The 18,521-nt window shown below is 45.8% G+C and overlaps 1 protein-coding gene across 1 annotated transcript in view; it reads right to left on the bottom strand.

The window, feature by feature from the left end:
• CSMD3 (CUB and Sushi multiple domains 3) overlaps positions 1-18,521 on the bottom strand; it is a 2,836,509-nt gene that overhangs the window by 1,445,647 nt on the left and 1,372,341 nt on the right. Inside the window, exons 11-12 of the mRNA XM_085605076.1 lie at positions 10,498-10,601; positions 582-694 (exon numbers count right to left, since the gene is read on the bottom strand). Coding sequence (XP_085461202.1) covers positions 582-694; positions 10,498-10,601 — 217 coding nt within the window. The remainder of the gene's footprint in view (positions 1-581; positions 695-10,497; positions 10,602-18,521) is intronic.

The raw sequence follows: 18,521 nt of genomic DNA, 5'->3' as shown, positions 1-18,521 counted from the left end.
ACACTCCCTTAATGACCACGTCTGCAGTATGCGCAGAGCTGTTGACTGTGGCATAACACAAAGTGATGCCCCCAGCATAACACGAAGAGGGTCCTTTGAGTCTACCATATCTCATAGACATTCATTGGATTTCGGCTGAATAAGGGGCTCCCTGGGGGGCTGTAGGTCCTCTGAAGGGTTGGGAGCCTCCTCGCCCCTCCACCCCCGCCGCAGGGGCCTGAGTTACGCCTCTGGCCCTCGCTAGTTTAATAACAATAATATGACAGTATATTGATAACACAATACACCCACTACTTGTTTATCCCGAACTGCTCTAGCCGGAAGCCCCATTCATCGCCACAGAACTACGGCGCGTCGAAGGCTGCCAGCGATTGTTCTAGAACACTTCACCTCATGTCATCGAAAGACGACTTCCAGTGCTCGAGGGCGCCTCGCGCTGTCATTACCTTCTAAACACTTCCTCTTCGGTGCATAATGAGAGGCGCACTCCCTGACAGGGCCTCAAGTTCCCTCGGCTGATTAGACACTCCCAGCTCCCAATCTCACAAGACGCTTGACCTGCCGCCACTGGTGGCGCTTACCTTTGTAGCTGACTTTGAACCCCATCGAGCCCAGGCTCTCGTCAGTCTGCAGATGTAACCACATCTGACTGCTCAGGCTCACGATTAGATCCGGCACGAAGCTTCCTGTCAGCCTGCGGGGTTCAGAAGAAAATACAGTCAAATACCGCCGAGAGGCAGCCACAACATGTTTTTAGTGTGCAACGAATATAAAAACTCTGGGGCATTTTCTGACACCAAAAGGGACAGCTGAATCACACCTATGCATTTTTCATGAACGAGAGGGAAACAACGCATTTGATTTCCCGCTCTATTATGTGGTCTCCTCAAATCTGATGAACTGTTTTCAATCTTCCTTCATACAAGCAATCATTGCAAAAATACAATCGTAATATAAAGTGCGGCGTCTTCCTCCCCAGTGATGCTATCACATCTCCGTATTCCCAGGACACCCGTTGCACACACTGGCACGTGCAAGAGAGGGATAAACTAACGGAGATTCGGAGCGCCGCCGCAGACTGTTTACAGAACTCCTCTCTTTTCAAGACGGCAAACATATTTTGGATTATGCTGCTTGTCGCATGTGTGTTTGCTGTGTTTTCATTGTAAAAATAGTTACAGAAAAATAATGTACGCCTTGAGGCAGATGGAGTGATATGCATAATGCATCTATTTTTTACTGACAATGTACTATCTCTAACATTTGTCTGAAATATGGGCTTCACCTGGCCGTTCCCAACCTCCCTGACCTTGAAAGCACAGGAAAGGAGAACTCCAAGAGGGCTCCAAGCATCACATCTGCTTTGCATATCACATTTGCTGTGACAGGGTGTCACAACGGCCCCTTGAAGGATGTAAGCACTCAGGCACAGGAAGCTTACATTAATGGCGTGGTAAGACAGTGGGAGAGGGATAACAGCTTCTGCCCAGTTACTCTGTTTTTTGTCTCCCTTGTGCCAGAGTGGAATCATCATTTTTTTTCCTTGTATCTATGATAATATGTTTTGTTAGCATATGTTTTTATAAGATACTGCTGCTTGTTTAAGACTGAGTTATCGTTCCTACAGGGCCGCTCTCACCTTGTTATAATATGAGGCCTCGTCTAAGATGGGTACCTGAAAGGTGCGCAACCTGTCGCCCTGTGAATTTTTAGGAAATATCCCCACCAGATGCGCCCTTGGATGCAAGTGTACAGCACTGGAGCCTTCCTACTACACTTTCAGTGCCCTCGACATTCTTCTTCGTCTTGATTGGGGGTGGGCATAACTCACGTCATTTGCTGTAGAGTAATTATGCAGAATTACTGCAAAATTATATGAGATTCTGTGTAATCATGCATGAAGAATAATTTAGCAATTTTCACTATTTGTTTAGTGCAAAAAGGCATACTCATATCCAAAATGAACCAGGGGATGCATTTTGCGCTAAAAATAGCCCTAAATGCAAAATAAGACAACAGCAGGGCAAGCAGCCACTCTCAAAAATAATTTCTTTCTGTGTTTATTTTCCCCCAAATTACTTTGAATTACTGGCGCAGGCATACTTGCATAATTATTGGTAATTCCACGCCAAAGAGTAACACAGACATAGGAAACTACGTCTGGCATAATTAAAATTACTCCCAAGTCAAGTCTTGAGTGAAGAAGGAGTATTCCCAGTGGCAGTGGTTAATTTAAGCTGGTGGTTGCAATTGGTGCCCGCTGACACTATTTTTCACCAGCAACCTTTGTCTTAGAACAAGAGACAGAAAGAAAGCAAAAAGGGAAAGGAAGCAAAAAGGGAAAGAAAGGAAGGGAAAGATGCAAAGGCAGTGAAAAAGGTAGAAAAGAGTTATGAAAAAAGAAAGTGCAAGACTGATATGAAATGGTAGGTAGAGTATTCATGTGGATGAAAGAGGCATGAGGTGAACTCAAGACAATCACCCTTGGTATGTGGCACACCAACATTCAATAGAGGAGCAGCAGGCTTCTGAGGAAGAGTTTGGGCCCTGGCACTTATTATTTTACAAATTAAGCACTGTCCGGTGTGATACCAGGTCCTACTTCTGCCTTCTGAAAAAGACTGTCCTGTCTCCCTTATTTCGCACTTATGATTCCCCATACAGTGTCTGGTTCCAGCGAATGCACCTAAATCCCCTTGTTATGTTATTTACGAACTTATGTAAGTGCACATTCACCAACAGGTCTCTTGGCGCTAGTAGGTTTAAGCAGAAAAAAGAATGAGAGCATAGGGAGGAACAAATAGTTATAAGCTAGGGAGAACAGCCAGGTTTTCAAAGCCTTCCTGAACCACATGTAGTCAATTTAGTCCTAGTGCGATGGCTGCTGATGATCCCATCACTGAATGCTCGCTCTGTGTCTTCTGACACTAGAGGCAGGTTTAGTAACATGTCATACAAATCAGCAGGGCAAGCAGAGTAGCTGCACTGTTTTTCACAAGAGGGGTGAGCCGGACAGCGCTGGACCTACTAAGACATGGTGCTGCTGCTCCCCTCCCAAGCACTGGTGGTGGAAATTATGTGATTATCATCTAATGTGTTTATTATAATACAAAGTCTATTTTTATATATATCCTTGTGTGGAGTTCCTTTTGTGGTGGGCCTAGGGTGTTGTTGCTTTGTGCGCGCGCCAACGCTTTACACATTGCCTCCGGGATAAGCCTGACTGCTCGTGCCAAGCTACCAAGGGGGTGAGCAGGGGTTATCTTTGGCGTGTAACTCCCCAGCCCTGACTTAGAGTGGTGGTTTCTGCCTGGCTTTGGCGCAAGCCCTAGCCAACCAGAAATCCCATTTCTAACATTGGTGGCAGCAGTGGTATTAGGACTTGCGTTTGCGCAGTACCACAGCGACGAATGGCTGGACTACAAAACTCTGCATTTTAGATAATCACGTGTTTGGGGATTATTGTTCTGAGGTTTATTTTTATTTTTTCTCCTAAAAAGTGTAATTTTTTAATTGTGTACTCTCGCTTCAGCTCAGACACCTAGGTCCCTTGTGTTGCACGTGTCCCTGAGCGTCCTGCCAAAATGGAGTCTGCTTTTAATTTCTGTGGTCTGTTTGGATACAGTATATATGAGTTGGTTGACTTTTGTGAGGAGAGAGACATAGCAGTGAGTGTGTCAGACTCCCAGTCAAAACTTAGGGAGAACCTGATCAAATGGCAAAAGGATGAATGGGAACGTGAGCGCAGTGAGGAGGAGAGGGCCCGGGCCACACGCCAAGAGGGTGGTGGGTCTGAGGGGAGCCCTGAGGAGTCTGAAGAGGAGGAAGAAAGTGACAGGACAGGGACGCCAGTAGTTAGTGAGGACCCCATGGATAGGGAGTCCCTTGCTGGGTCCAGTGTCGGGGCAGTGCCCCATCCCTTTCCCTGTCCCCAGAGGAGTGGGTAGATAGGAGGGAAGAAAGGGAGCATCAGCTGGCTGTGGAGAAGCTCAGGTTAGAGCATTCCAAGGAGATGGCGCAGCTGGGCATGGAGGAGAAAAAGTTTGAGACCGAGAGGGTCTTAGCGCAGGAGAGCATGGCAGAGGCAGAGAGGGCCTTTGCCAGAGAGAAACTAGCTCTGGAGGGTAAGTTGTCCCCTGAGCGCAGTTGTAGTTGTCTGGATTCCCCAGGGAGGGTAGAGTCCAGTGTTGGCAGCGATATAGAGTCCAGTGCAGGACGTCCCATTCCCAGTTCCCCGAGTATGGTACCTTGTTCCCGAGAGGAGGAGTACAGGTTGAAGTTCAGGGACAGTAAGAAGCAGCTGTCTCACCAGTCGTGGGGGTATTTTGTGGATGATTGTCATGATGCACTGATGGTGTGGCTGGCGGTTAACCCGGAACAGGATTTGGATGGAGCGGTCAATATGATTAGCAAAGAGCAGATGCTCGGTAGTTGTTATCCCGGGTTGCGCCAACACTTGTTGAGGTATGACTCCTTTTGTCCTTGGGTCCTTCCAATAGAAGCGGACCGCTGGGAAAGTGCCTGAAGTTCTGAGGAGGCTTGGGCAAGCGAATCCAAAAGTAGTGGCTCAGGTATCTTCCCGTCCTATATTGGGGAAGAGGTTCAGAGTAGCCCAGCTAGGTCCCAGAGTAGTGAGAGGGGTGTAGGGGCTCACGACCTATCTCAGTGGAGTAAGAGTGAGTGTGTGACTTTGAGTCCCCAGATGCCCGAAACCCAGTCTCAGAGCCTGGATGGTTTCTTCAGGGAACACCAGGTTGGGGGCCTAGGCTGTCCTGTTAGTCCATTTGAGGAGGATCACCTAGTGTATGGAGAACCTGGAGCATCTGTAAGTAGAGCTCCAGTGGTTCTGGTGTCTGGCAGTGCCGCTCCAGTAGGGAGGGTGCAGAAGTCCAGCGAGAGGGGGGGCATGGGGCTGTGTTCCCCAGTGGAGGAGCCAGTGGGTCAGGGACCAGCCGGGAGGGCTGAGTCTCCTAAAGGTGACCATGGTGACCACACGTATGTCCTGGGGGATCTTCGCGCACTGTCAGGAGGACAGGGGACGGGAGATCTGCGCCAGGCAGACTGTCATGCAACATATGAGGCATATGTTACCCTCGGGGGGATGGTATGTAAGTCCCCAGAAGTCCTGGAGTGCCAGGCAAGTACTCAGCCAAATGGTTTAGACCCATGGTTGGGAGGCCAGGTTCAGGATCAGCCTGACCTGGAGGGAAGGACGACTGTAAGCAGTGTCCTGACCGATGTAGCTGCTAGGGGCACCACTCCAGTTGGGAGGGTGCTGGACTCTGGAAGGGGGTGCAGAGGGAGGGCGTCCTCGCCTCTGACCCCGGTACAACCTGAGGGGTTAAACCCTAGGTTGGGAGACCAGTTCTCAGGGAGAGGTCCTGAGCTGGTGGGTGAATTGTGTTACGAGGTCGCCTCTCAGAGGAAGAGAGGACAAAACCCTAGAAGAAGAGGTAGGGGGAGGAGAGCCTCGCCCGTGACTGGTGGTCAGCGTGAGGGTACAGACCCTAGGCTGGAGGATCAGTGGCAGTTTAGAACTGCCCTGATGAGGGGTAGAGTGGAGAATGGTTACTATGTGCCAGGGGTTACTACCCCCCACTCAGTGAATAGGCAAGGACCAGGGGCATCTGGATGGCCTAGGGCCTGGTCCTTGCCGCAGACAGCTGAGGAGTACCAGTGGGGTAGCCCAGTTGGTCCGCAGAGCTTTTACGGAGGGAACCATGTGGGTTCAGAGTGGTGTAGAACCGGAGGGTGTCCCTGCCGTTGCGGGCCCGCGTCCGTGTTCTATCGCCCAAAGCAGGGAAGCCCATCACGGTGGTGATTGGTCTCCCCTGCGTTTTGGCTGGAAGGGGGTTGTGTTGGACTTGGCCCTTCTGGCAGGTTCACCCCTAAACTTTTTGCAATTATCCAAGCCTTTCCCTATGTCGTGTAAGTGGTTTTAGGCCTATAGGCGCTTTAACACTGTGTCCCAGTGTAAAGTGCGTGCGCTCTGTGTTACATTGAATGAGACTGACCTGCCCTCCCATAGGAATGCATGGGGAATGTGTGTGTCCATGGTAGTTCCTGATGCGTGGGGAGTGCAGGGTCGAGTTTGGTATGTGCAAACTCGTGAGATTGAATGCTGCACGATGATGTGTGCGGCGTTAGTGTGTCTAGTGTAGAAGTGCCACTTCTAGAAGCTGGCACATCTGTGGAATAAATGTGAAGTGACTGTCTGGCTGGTGATTGGCTGGTGTGCCTGGCTCCAGGAGTCAGGATGGGTCTGCCCCGGTGGTGGGTGGAGAGATCTACATGCTGATGGTAGGGAGGAGTACACCTGGGACCTGAATAGGGCTGGGTTTTCCCTACACAATGCTGGCCTCGCCCCCTGTGGTGCGACTGATGTCCCTAGCCTGTCCAGTGAATGGGGAGAGGGGCTGAGCACAACAGAGTGCTCCAAAACCAGTTGCATCTGGTTTTCCTTAACCCTGCAGCCTGAGACAAAGGATTTTGTGTATAAAAAGGGGTTGTGACCCCATGTAAAGTGTTCTCTTCTTCTGAACCTAACTGGAGGGGGGCCTGCTGCTGCTGCTGGGCGCCAGGAGAGACCGCCACTGGGGACTGCCTCCCTGCCTGGAGGGACCTGTGAGCTGGCCCCTGGACCCAGCCCTTGCCCCCTGCCTCCTGAAAGATTTTCCCTGGACTTTAGGGGACTCTCAAACCTAGCACCTGGAAGAGCGCTTTACTTGCCTTATTTTGGGAGAAACGCTTTATTGGTTGCAGTCCAAGGAAGCGCTGTGGAGGATGGTGGGTGCTTGCAGCACGAAGCTGCACCGTGTGGGATTCCCCCCACAGTACTGTAAGACCGAGCAGGTGCCCACCCGCGTTATTGCCGCCGTAGGATTTGCCTTCAATTCAAGGGCGGGTGCCCTCCCCGCAATTGCCGGTGTACTACGTGGGAGCCGCCTATTTAATTATTTTTTTGCGCGGGTGCCCACCTGGCGACTTCGCCCGTAATTAACGCTTTTGTATCTTTAATTAGAGGGAGCCTAACCCTCGTTGCCACCAAAAGAAGACCCCCCTGCCGCCACGATCCCTGGCCCGCCTGGTTGTGGGCGGGGCCGGTGGACGGAAGCGGAAGAGGCCAGGGGAGTAGGAGATCATCGAAAACCCGGGCGGGAGCCTAACCCGCGCCGGGTCGTACGGAGGAGGACGGGAGCCTACCCCGCCTCCACGCGCTCGAGGGAGAAAGTCCCGGGTCCCAGGAGGTGGCCCAGGTGAAGTGGCGGAGAAAGGACAGCGCCTGCCTGCGCGGGGCCCTCGTGACCGGAGGAGAGCCCCGCGTGCCTGCAGAAGTCCCGGGACCCTGGGAGAGGGCCCGGGTGAAGCGGGACCGGGTGAAGAGGAGCCTTCACCCCCAGCACCGGTGAGTGAGGGCTCCGAGGGGGTCCGGCCTGCATTCAGCACCCGCCGAGGAGGGAGCCGATAACTGCTCTAAGTGCCAGTGAAGGCACTGTGTGTGGAGTTCTTGGGTGGCACCGTCTGATAGCGGGCCGCTCCAGCGGGGGCATTATTCTTTTAGAGCCCAGAGGGGCTCCACCGAAGGGCGCATTATTAGTCTAGAGCCCAGAGAGGCTCCAACGTTGGGGGCATTTGTTTTCCAGAGTCCCCCGAGTGGGGCCCCCAGGCACAGTGGTGCCTGTTTTCCCTGTGGCTTCCCAGCGGCGCCGCAGTGGCGGGCTGCTGCAACGTGGGGACCAAGTATTTTAGGAGTGCCAGAGAGGGCCCCTGACGGCCGTGAAGGACCAGGGCCATTTTTCACCAGCTGCCCCACCTGGCAGAGGGCAGCTGCAACGTGGCACAAATTAGTGACGGAGTCCTAGAGAGGGGCTCAGGAGGCATGCTGGTGCCAGGGCTCATGTTCACAGCTGCCCAGCAATTAGTGGGCAGCTGCCCCGTTTAGGCCTGATCTTTTGCGCCTTCTGCTTTTGCTGCATGAGCAGCCAGCCCAGATGATTTCAGCCCCTGTGAGAGGCCAGTTGGCCTGGGGCCAGATTCAGTGTGTTGTGCCCCCGATTGGGGCACACTGTTTTTATGTCAGTTTAATTCCCAAGTGTTTTACACTTGTATGCCTACTGTAATGCATTTGGCGTGATATGTGATGCTAGTGAGGTTTTGGGCATAATATAGTTTTATGCCTAAGGAGGTTTATGCGCAAAGTGATTTATGCCTCACTGTTTTCCATTGCAGGATCTCATGCTAAGTTCCTAACGTTACCAGTAGTTACTGGTTGTGCGCGACATTTATTATTTGTTCCACATTTACAATTGGTGATTTGTGCTAATTCGGACAGTGGTCCATGTGGTCTTGTCTTGTGTAAATAGTCCCCTGTAAATTCTGCCAGTGCCAGGGAGCACAGTGTAAATTATGTGATTATCATCTAATGTGTTTATTATAATACAAAGGCTATTTTTATATATATCCTTGTGTGGAGTTCCTTTTGTGGTGGGCCTAGGGTGTTGGTGTGCGCGCAATCGCTTTACACCTTGCCTCCGGGATAATCCTGACTGCTCGTGCCAAGCTACCAAGGGGGTGAGCAGGGGCTATCTTTGGCGTGTAACTCCCCAGCCCTGACTTAGAGTGGTGGTTTCTGCCTGGCTTTGGCGCAAGCCCTAGCCAACCAGAAATCCCATTTCTAACAACTGGTGAATAATTTAAGACTAGGGGGAGGCGTACTCAATTACGACCAAATTTCCAAAAGAATATAACAGTAACAAAAAGTTCAGGGTGCACTCATTAATGCACGTATCTCCAGAACTTATAACCCAGCAGACCACAAGTATGTCAACGTGTGTAACACAGAAAAAAAGCTCTTTATACACAATAATGCAGACAAAAAAGGATAGTCTATGCTGTCATTTGAGCAGATTTAGTACCAATCTTGATGTTATGAAGGCAACAATAAGACCACCATCGTGAGAAGGCGCTGCTGGACGGGGGGAAAAGTCCCTTCACTTGCTAGAATATTTTATTGATATTCTAGCATTCCAGCTTAGCCTAGCCCTCAAGACCTGACAAGTATCTCATCCCTGGGTCACCTGCATAACATAACTGAAGCAGGCTGTGGAAAAATAAGACGAATACTGAGCACACACAATTATTTTTGACTTAGGCTGGCACAGCTTTTTTTTGCAAAAACACTTTGTCATGGGCACCTCAGACTGACCTGTCTTTGCAGACTCACTCAGACATCTAACACTCATTATTAGAAAGGTCACCTAAATACTGCCTGACCAAGACATGATAAAGAGAGCGATGCATAAGGAGATATGTGACATTATGAGAGAGCTGGAAAGTCTCAGAAGAAAGGTAGGCCTAACAAATGGGAAAATTGAAAACATTAGACCATATGTAAAGCAGGGGCTTTACACATAAATACATGGGCATAACCCTCTCCAGGACAGCAATAATCAGAGCCGTATGACAAAGAGGAAACCCAAGTACTGCGTCCATGCAACCGCCTTAGGACAGACTTTGAGGTGGGATCCCAGTGAAATTCTGGGATTTTGATGTACCATTCAAATTGCACACATAGACCCCTGATTTGAGCCAACAATTGAAAACATAGTAATAATTACTAAGGCTCACCTTTGTTTAACACTCACTCTGCCATGGTAAGTGCATGTTGAGTTCTATAATTGAACCTTGGTCACCATAACTCTCTCTCTCTCTCTCTCTCTCTCTCTCTCTCTCTTTTTTTTTACTGAGCTAGCAAGAACATATTTTTGCTGTCAATGCTACCAAAGAACAAGGAATGCCGGGAATTAGAGGGTGTAAAGCTATGATTTCTTCTGATGTCAGCAAAGCAAATGAAATGACAGGAAGTCTTAAGGCAGATAAGAGCTTAAAGAGCAAATATAATTTGACATGTTGCTCACATCTCAGCTCAAAATGACTCTGACATAGATTTTGTATACCTCGGCTTACAGTGCTGCAACCCAATTCCTGACTGTTAATGGACTGGTGCCGGGCAGGCCAGTGAGATCAACAACCTCTCTCTATACTTTGCAACATTGAGAATTATCCATAAGTGTGGCGAACTGGAAAACCATTTTATAATGACCTATGAAAAAGTGTGAAATAGTGCCACTAACTAGAACCACAGGTGAATATGGTTCCCAAATTGCATCTAACCATATAATAGTTCATACAATTCTCCAGCTCACTTTATCAAGTACTTTTTTCCATCACTGCAAAGCATATCTTGCAGACAACGCTTCTCTCTGGTGGATTTACATTTTTCCTACTTCGTTTGGACCATTGTAACAATACCTACATTGCAACCCCACTGTAGCCCACATGCCTCTTGTACCGACTGAATGGTTATTGTATGCTTTATACATAGCATGTGTTTGAATGTGCTGAATTTGATAGCCATGATACCACGGTAAAACAAGCATTGGGTCATTTCAGTTGACCATGTAAGAACTAATTAGCAAAGAATTATATTAGACTTACTCTTGCAGCACTGTTTTGGGGTCACCAACTTCTCCTCCATCTCCAATTGTTAAAGTGTCATAGCCTATTTCAAGGTCAAACTCTTCAAACATAATCTGAATGACCTAGAAAATAAATACATATGAACATATTAGTTTACTGCATAACTGAAGGAATACATTGTGCGTGTGAGAACATTGTTTCAGTTCTTTCATTTTCATAGCGTAACCTTTGTGACTTTCTTTCAACACGTTATTTATTGCACCTGAGTAGAATAATCCTTTTACTATATGAAACACGCGCTAATTAGAAATGAAACACCAGCTCTCTTTCGAGATTCAGTTCGTGGTCAGCTGTCCTTACTCTAATGATCCAACGGATCCCTGTTTATGCAAATATAGAATTCTGTTTCCACCCTGGGATTGTTTGGAGTAGTTGCAATTGAATGAAATCTGATCTGAATTCATTCCCACTGTGGTAGCAATATTGGACATGGCCCTGTCATCTCTAGATCCTTTTGTTTCATTATGGTTTCACAGGGGTCTAAAATCGATTCCATACAAAAACATTATTGCAATTTATATCTGTGCACTATTTAGTGATAGGATGTGTTGCATTACAGCCGGGATATCGTCCAGTGTGGACAAAGCACATGTCGGCTCTTTGTTTTCCATGCAATACTTCGCACCAATACCTCTACCAGCTTTTCATCCACTGACGAAGAGTAGATGTGCTTATGGGCTTAATCACAACTGAAAAGGGACTCTTTACTAACTTGTATTGTTTCTTCTGTACGTCGTATTTAGAGTGTGCACCAACCTTCTTTGCATACATCACTAGTGAAATAGCAGCCTTGAAATTTTTGCAATATCCTTCCTTGTAGCAGGCTGTGTAAAACTGTGATATGTTTTGAGTTTTCTTTGGCGAGAAAAGCTTGAGTGCTGATGTGAGCTGCATTTGAGCTCCTATTCGACATAGAGGATTGAAGAAGAGTAAACTAATCCCCAGAGAAAAAAGTGTAAAAGTTGATCTCTACAAGAACAACCAAACAACCGTATTATTAAGGACTTAAAGGTCTACACATAAGTAAAGAAAAGGCATGAGAGTGAAGGTAAACGAGAAAACAAAATTTAGTAGCATCAGTCATAGGGTTAAAATGTACAGAGGAGAAGAAAATTCTTTATAAGAATCAATTAGTCAACAGCAGCAACATTTTAAACAATGGGAAAGGTCAGAGAGCCTCTAATTATCTCTAAGATACCATATGGAAGCCCGAGGGAGCAAGGGAATGAGGCCAGGCACATTTGCAAGTGTCTGTTGTTGTCTAGGATATGAGGTAATGTTGAGTAGAGAAATTTACCTTCTAACTTAGACAAAAAAATGCAGTTTAAATTATTCCCATAGCACTGAGGAAGAGAGCTATGTCCGTCCACTTTATGTTGAATCTGGATATGGGCTAAAAATCATATGATACAGATGAGAAAATGGGAAGGATTTCAAGCTTGAAAACTGTTTGCTGAAGCTGATACACAATGGGTTTTGTTCACACCACTTTCTGCTTTGGTGAATTTCCATCAAAGGATTTGGTCCAAACCTGGAAGCAGCCCTTGCCAAATAACCACTGTCACTTACGCGGGTATGGCCTAGAAAGCATGCTCCCCTAATTTGTGTGTGCCCTGGACTCCTCCCCCTTAGCAGAAAAATGCTACACTCAGCACTGAGGGTCCTTCAAATTAGGTCTCGTCGACCTGCTGTAATCCCACTTCTGAATGACCATTCTATCAGCTGCTATGGAAGACAACAAGGTCCCTGCTCGAGGCATCAAAGAAGTTGACAATGCAAACGCCTCAGGTTCCAAAATAAGATCCAGCATTGATATGAACGTTCTGAGCTCGGAATTAGCATGAGCCTCAGAATCAGCATGAGCCTCGGAATCAGCATGATCCGCAGAATCAGCATGAACCTCAGACTGCTTGGATTGAAAAGCCGCGCTTTCTAGCATGGGCTACAACTAGAATCGATCAATCCCTCGGAATCAAGGATACCTAAGCATTAAGAATGGTAACTGTTCAGATGCCCTATTTAGCACTTTTGCGTTGTAACAAACAGTTTGAACTTTAGCACTTTAAAAGGGAGTGGCAACAGTTACAGTATTAAGTTTGTTCTCTTTTTAATTCATTTACCTGTTAGCAATGTGACAGCACATGTTTTAAAGCTTATGCACTTTATGAGAATGGTAAAAGTTAGAAAGCACAGTTTACGCCATATGTTCAAGCACTTTATGTTGCTGTCGTCTCGACTTGGTAATAGCAAGTGTTTTCAGGGCCGACTTGACTTGATACGGATTTTTATTAATTGTTTTTTTATAAAATGTCACGGATGTAAATGATTAGAAATAATCTGTAATAAAGATTATTACACAGGTTGATTGCAAATTTAAACTTTTCATATCAAATTTGTTATTCTTGGAACACAGATTAAGACACATTTATCTTTCGGGGTAATTGACCTCACATCAAAGTTGTCAGGAATCAATTTAATTTTCTAAGCACCTTGCCATTTTATCCTGATTTGTGTTTAGAATACACTTTTTCACAAATTCATAACAGACCCAGATTAACCTAGATGGTTGAGCTATCATTCAATATATTTAGCATTGTGTCATCAACAGATTTACATTAGAGAGACAGACTTCCAAGCAACTCTCATAAAGAAAGGGCTGAAATGGACACAAACAGGCGATTTTAGCAGAGAGCATGTGGCACAGGCCCGCTGAGCAGGCCTCTTTTAACAGTAGATGTAAACCGATCACAGGTTCGTCAAGAACAGGAGGAAATAGACTATGCAGATGTCAATGCTTAGACCACATTTTTCCCGGATAGCATGTTTCTTGAATAATAAATACATATTCTCTGCTGAAATTAGTCATCATGATATCAACATGGAAACAAATATCAAAACCCGCCTGCATTTATAAAAATACATGAGTTGTTCTAGTGAAACACAATCTACATTATAATGGTTTTCTAAGTGATCAGGCCATGCTCACAAGTTTTATTGCGAAATATGAACCATATCACTTTCAAGGGCGCACTTTTCCATTACTACGTGTCTAGAGAAGAAACACATGCATGTTTCCAAGGTTACATTATAGTCTTATAGCCCGCAGTAGCGGGCTATACCGGCCATTAAAGGCCCGCTCCAGTGTTAAAGGCCCTAGCCGAAGGCAAGGGCCTTTAACAAGGGAGCGGACCTTCAATGGCCGGTATAGCCCAGCTACGAAAGGCTATAAGGCTATTAGAACATTCTGCCACTAGAGGGCAGAATGTTCTAACAAACTAAACAAAGGCCTCTCAGAGTGGCTCCGAGAGGCCTTTGTAAAACAACATTGGACTGTTGCTTTGATGGCTTTTACCAGTCTGTAGAAGCTCGGAGCACTCTATTTTATTCAATGGAGTGCTCCACATTCCTATGTTCTAATATAGCTTTAATATTTTACAATTAAAACATTTCATAGAGTGCAATTGCAACTAGGCTGAAATGTGATCATATTAATCATCAATACAGCATTAAGGCACTGATCAATTAGCATGAATCTGAAAATACCCTTCTCTTTTATACTGCTCTTCACAGTTTGAAAGACACCTCTACGAAGAGCTCATTATTAACGAGCATTCAATAACCAGCAGGAGTAAAATTTTCATAGTCTTAAAGACAAGAAAAAAAAATCACATCAAAATTGAGTTTGGTGCTTATCCAACTGTATCTGAAAAGAAGGTCTATGCGTACTTTTTTTTGGACACAGTAGGAGTGGGCAGTGATTTAAGCATCTAAAATAGATAAGTGACTTAGAGCTGGAAGGTGACTCGGAATATTTCCCTTGGAGACCTTCATGCCACGCTATGCTAGAATCATCTTTTGCCAATATTGGATTGATCCAGTTGTGGAACTCTCATTGATTTTTTTGTCTGAGAGTGGATCAGTATTGATTGAATATTTGATGGTTGCTCTCTTTGTTTGATTATGTCCTGATGATGAACTGATAATTAGCAAGGTTGAAACGCCGTTGACACCTTCCTGGGCAAAAAATCAAGAGGAAGCATATATTGTGTTTAGTTTTTTGTCATTTGACACATTTGTTTTTTTATTTTCTCCACTGCCATCGTTTCTTCATTTACACCTAAGTTTGTATTTACTCAATTGTATATGTTTGTGTAACTTTGCGAACACCAATGTATCATTGTGTATTTGTGTATTTTGTAATAAGTTACTAACACATTTCTTGATATATGTTTGTGGGTACTTCATTATTTTTGTATTTTATTTTTCCTGCTTTAAATGGACAACTATATGTCTCAACTGTTTTTCTTTTTAATTATTCCCCGAACCATTGTCGTGCTTATATTGTTTATTGGCCACAGGTTTGGGGTACAGGGATGCCCCTGTTTCCTGTAATCACTTTTAGAAAGTGGGCATTTTCTTGTTTTACCATTCTGTGTGCCTCTGCCTATTGGTGTATTCACCGTCTATTTTTGAAGTGACAGGAGATGAGGATGTTCATTCACTCTAGACATTCACAAGGGGGGGCTGAGGTATGTCCTGCCTTTCCTGGGTGAATCATAGCCCGGCTCAATATACCTTTCTTCATGTAGAGTGGTGGAAGGAGTTTTCACTAGCATCTGGATAAGCTGTGTCTCAGTTGCACAATGCTGTCTCCAACCCCGTGGTCATGCTGGACCAAGGAGGACAGAACTGGTTGGGACTGAGCTCAGATTCTCTGATACAATCAATAAGAAAATGGGGTATAAGTATTGGACCTAAAACACCATTCTTTAGATTACTTTTGGAAACAAGAGGACCCTGCCAAGATGAATAGCTGAAGAGCTGTGTAAGGAGTGCTGCCTTTTTGTGTGAATGGTGGGCTGGTCTGCAGTTGCTGCTTCTGTCCGTGGTCTAGGAACAGGACTGACTCTTTTTGTCCTGCTGTAGTATGCTGCTTGTGAAGAATCTCCAAGAGCTTGTGTGTGCTTGCCTCCTGTTGGAAATCTCAAGGAGATAAAAGACTTTAGAATAGATCCTTGCTGGTTCTAAAAGTAACCTGCCTGGAAGGAAGGCTAGGAGCTGTGTGAAGAGTGCTGCCCTAGGTGTGTGGGGGTAGGACAATCTGTAGTTGCTGCTCCGATCTCGAGCAGGGAAAGGACTGGACTGTTCCTTCACACATTTTTTAAGACAGCTTGTGTTGAGCGCTGTATTTTCCACCTTAACAGTGAAAGCTCGTGAGGAGCACTTTTTGGTTGCCATCCTGTGTGTGGAGCACTTTATTTCTCGTCAAAAGGAAGCCTACAGGAAGCGCGTGGTGAGCGCTTTATGTGCATCCTGACGAGAGGCTCTGTAAAGGCCAGAGGCAGAAAAGATTTCTTGTCTCAGCACGGCGCCTCGTCAGCAGAGCCAGCATGAAGGAAGCCCCCAGCTATGCTGGGCAACCAATGCGGCCACCTGGAGTTCGGGCCATTGCCCTGCAACCACAGAGAAAACCAAAGTAGATGCAGCACCATCAGTAAACGCCCAGCAAAGCCAGCCGGCTACGCTGAGAGGAGCTCCCTGTGCGGCAGTTGTGAATCCGCTGGGGGCATTGTCTGTGTTCAGCCACATTTGTGTGAGACCTGGGCTGGTTCAGACCAAGCGGCTGCCTTGTGTGGTCCCAGCTGCACTTATCTCGTAGGCAACTGCGTTTGGGATCACTCCACATTCTAGGGACCTAGTGAGGTTCCCAGCTGCCGTGGGAGGTGTGTATGCCCCCACTGTGCCTGCACATATGTTGGGTCATGTTCCATGCCAGCATTATGGGGAAAGACCTCAACGGAGGCCCCCTGGTCCTAGAGTGAGAAAAAACAGGGAAAGTACAGCGTAACATGTAAAAGAAGCACAAGTGCGCCATGGCTCTCCTCTTGAGTGGAAGTTGGTAATTTCTGGGCCTTATTCTGCACAGTGGCCTTACCAGCCCCAGTATGGGGATGTAGGTAATTCTCCCTGTGTTTTAGGCTTTACTACTGCATTTTGATATCATTTGTAGGAACTACACCTTATGTACAGTGATTATGTTTTGTGCAACTGATAAGTATTTTCTTTATTGCACTAAATGTGATGTTATGACCATTGCCTAGTGCAAACTGATTTATGAATCTATGTGAGGTTATGACAATTGCCTTGTTGGCAAAGGGATTTATGTGATTGTGGTCTATGTGTTTTATAAACAACATATGAGATATTTTCATATAACCTTGCGTGGAGTCTCTTTTGTAGTGTATTTTGGCAGACACTGCTGTGTTTGTGTTTTGCAAAGGCTTTACACATTGCCACTGGGATAAGCCTGACTGCTCTTCCAAGCTACCAAGGGAGTGATTAAGGGTTATCTTGGGTGTGTATCTCCCCTATCCTGACTAGATTGGTGGGTCATGCCTGGCTTAGGTGAATACCCTAGCCAACCTGAAACCTCTTTTCTAACAGCAGGGAAGGCAAGAAATTGCTGATTCTGGAGAGTAATTCTGCACCATGTTTTTCTCAACTATCCTGGCCGGGTTGGAGAATATATTGGAAACCCTGGATTTTACTATTTCATTCATGTTTCTTGCTTTTAGCAGGATGAATCTGGGTGTGGAAACACTAATAAGGACAACTGGAGTGGATCACGCCCTGTGCAACTCAAATACTTCATATGTTTTCTTTCTATAAACTTAAGATAACATGAACATGATGTCACATTTCTAGATGGGAGACCATCCGGATTCCATCAGCCAGACAATGCCTACTCAAGATGTTTTGGGTACAATGGCACACACCTGCCTTCTATGCATTTTGACTACTTTAGAATAACAATAAAATGACTACTTATCATTCATAATGGGGAACTAGGCATTCATCACTTCACAAACTTAGGATGAATCCATTCTAAATCCTTTCTCCTATACATAAATGTAATTTGGTAGCTGATGCAAATATGTGCATTCCAGGAAGTGATAAAGTAGGGCCCAGATTGTGTACAATGTGCAATAAAACCAGTCAAGCCGAGAAAAACAGGTGCCTAGGGAACAGACTCAGCAATGCCTTCTTTGTTGCGAAATGTTGGAAAATTGTATTGACTTTATTTAATCTTTCCAGGGGCACGTTTTATCAATGCACAGCAACGAGTCAGCAGATGGGCCCGGAAAGAAAGCACAAGTAAACCGAAATGTGTTGAAAAGGTTATATTTCTGCATCATAACATACAAAATGGTATTAAAGCGGAAGCATGGTTAGCTAATCGTATCAACAAAGGAGACCTTTTGTGAGCAGTGTGGGCTGAGAGCGCTGGAATTGCTAGCCAAGACAGGTCTCTGCCGCGATGTTGGGCTCTCCTGTGTCTGCCACAGCTGAAGAGCTGGAGCAGCGATATTTTACTACCTTAGTGGAAACTTGTTTATCTTTAAAGGAACTACTGCTTTTGACTTGAAATGTAGCAGCATTTTTCACATAAAATTAAACAATATCACAATAGCAACGTGAAACCCCAACTAAGGAGCGAAACAGAGCACAACAACCTAAGTATAACACAAAAAGATCACGCTGCAATTAAGCTGCACAAAAACACAATAGCATAAAAACAACGTAACACGTCACCACTGCAACAAAATTTAACACAAGTATGCACAAAACTTCTTGTCTCATATTAGCACCTCCAGAAATCTGCTGTCATAATATTGTGGTTAGAAGGTGTTTCCACCAAGCACCGCATTATGCGTACCGTCCAGGACATGAAATAGTGGCAGTCAAAAATGTTTTCTGTGCCATTCCATTAATTCAAGTGAGAAGTCATATTCAGTTTGTGCAATGCTTAATTTGACAAGAGTGGCTTTGTCCTATATTAGTGAATCAACGCATTAAAAAAAATGGTGTACCAGCCAGCACATATGAAGCACATTTACATTTTGCAAACATTCTTCCATGGAAATATTTCATGTTGCGTTTATGGTGTCTGAGCAGCAAAGCATGTTTCTTGCTCACAAACC

Source organism: Triturus cristatus, chromosome 5_1 (genome assembly GCF_964204655.1).
Source record: "Triturus cristatus chromosome 5_1, aTriCri1.1, whole genome shotgun sequence".
NCBI lineage: Eukaryota > Metazoa > Chordata > Amphibia > Caudata > Salamandridae > Triturus > Triturus cristatus.
This window is presented reverse-complemented; position numbering and strand designations above follow the sequence as displayed.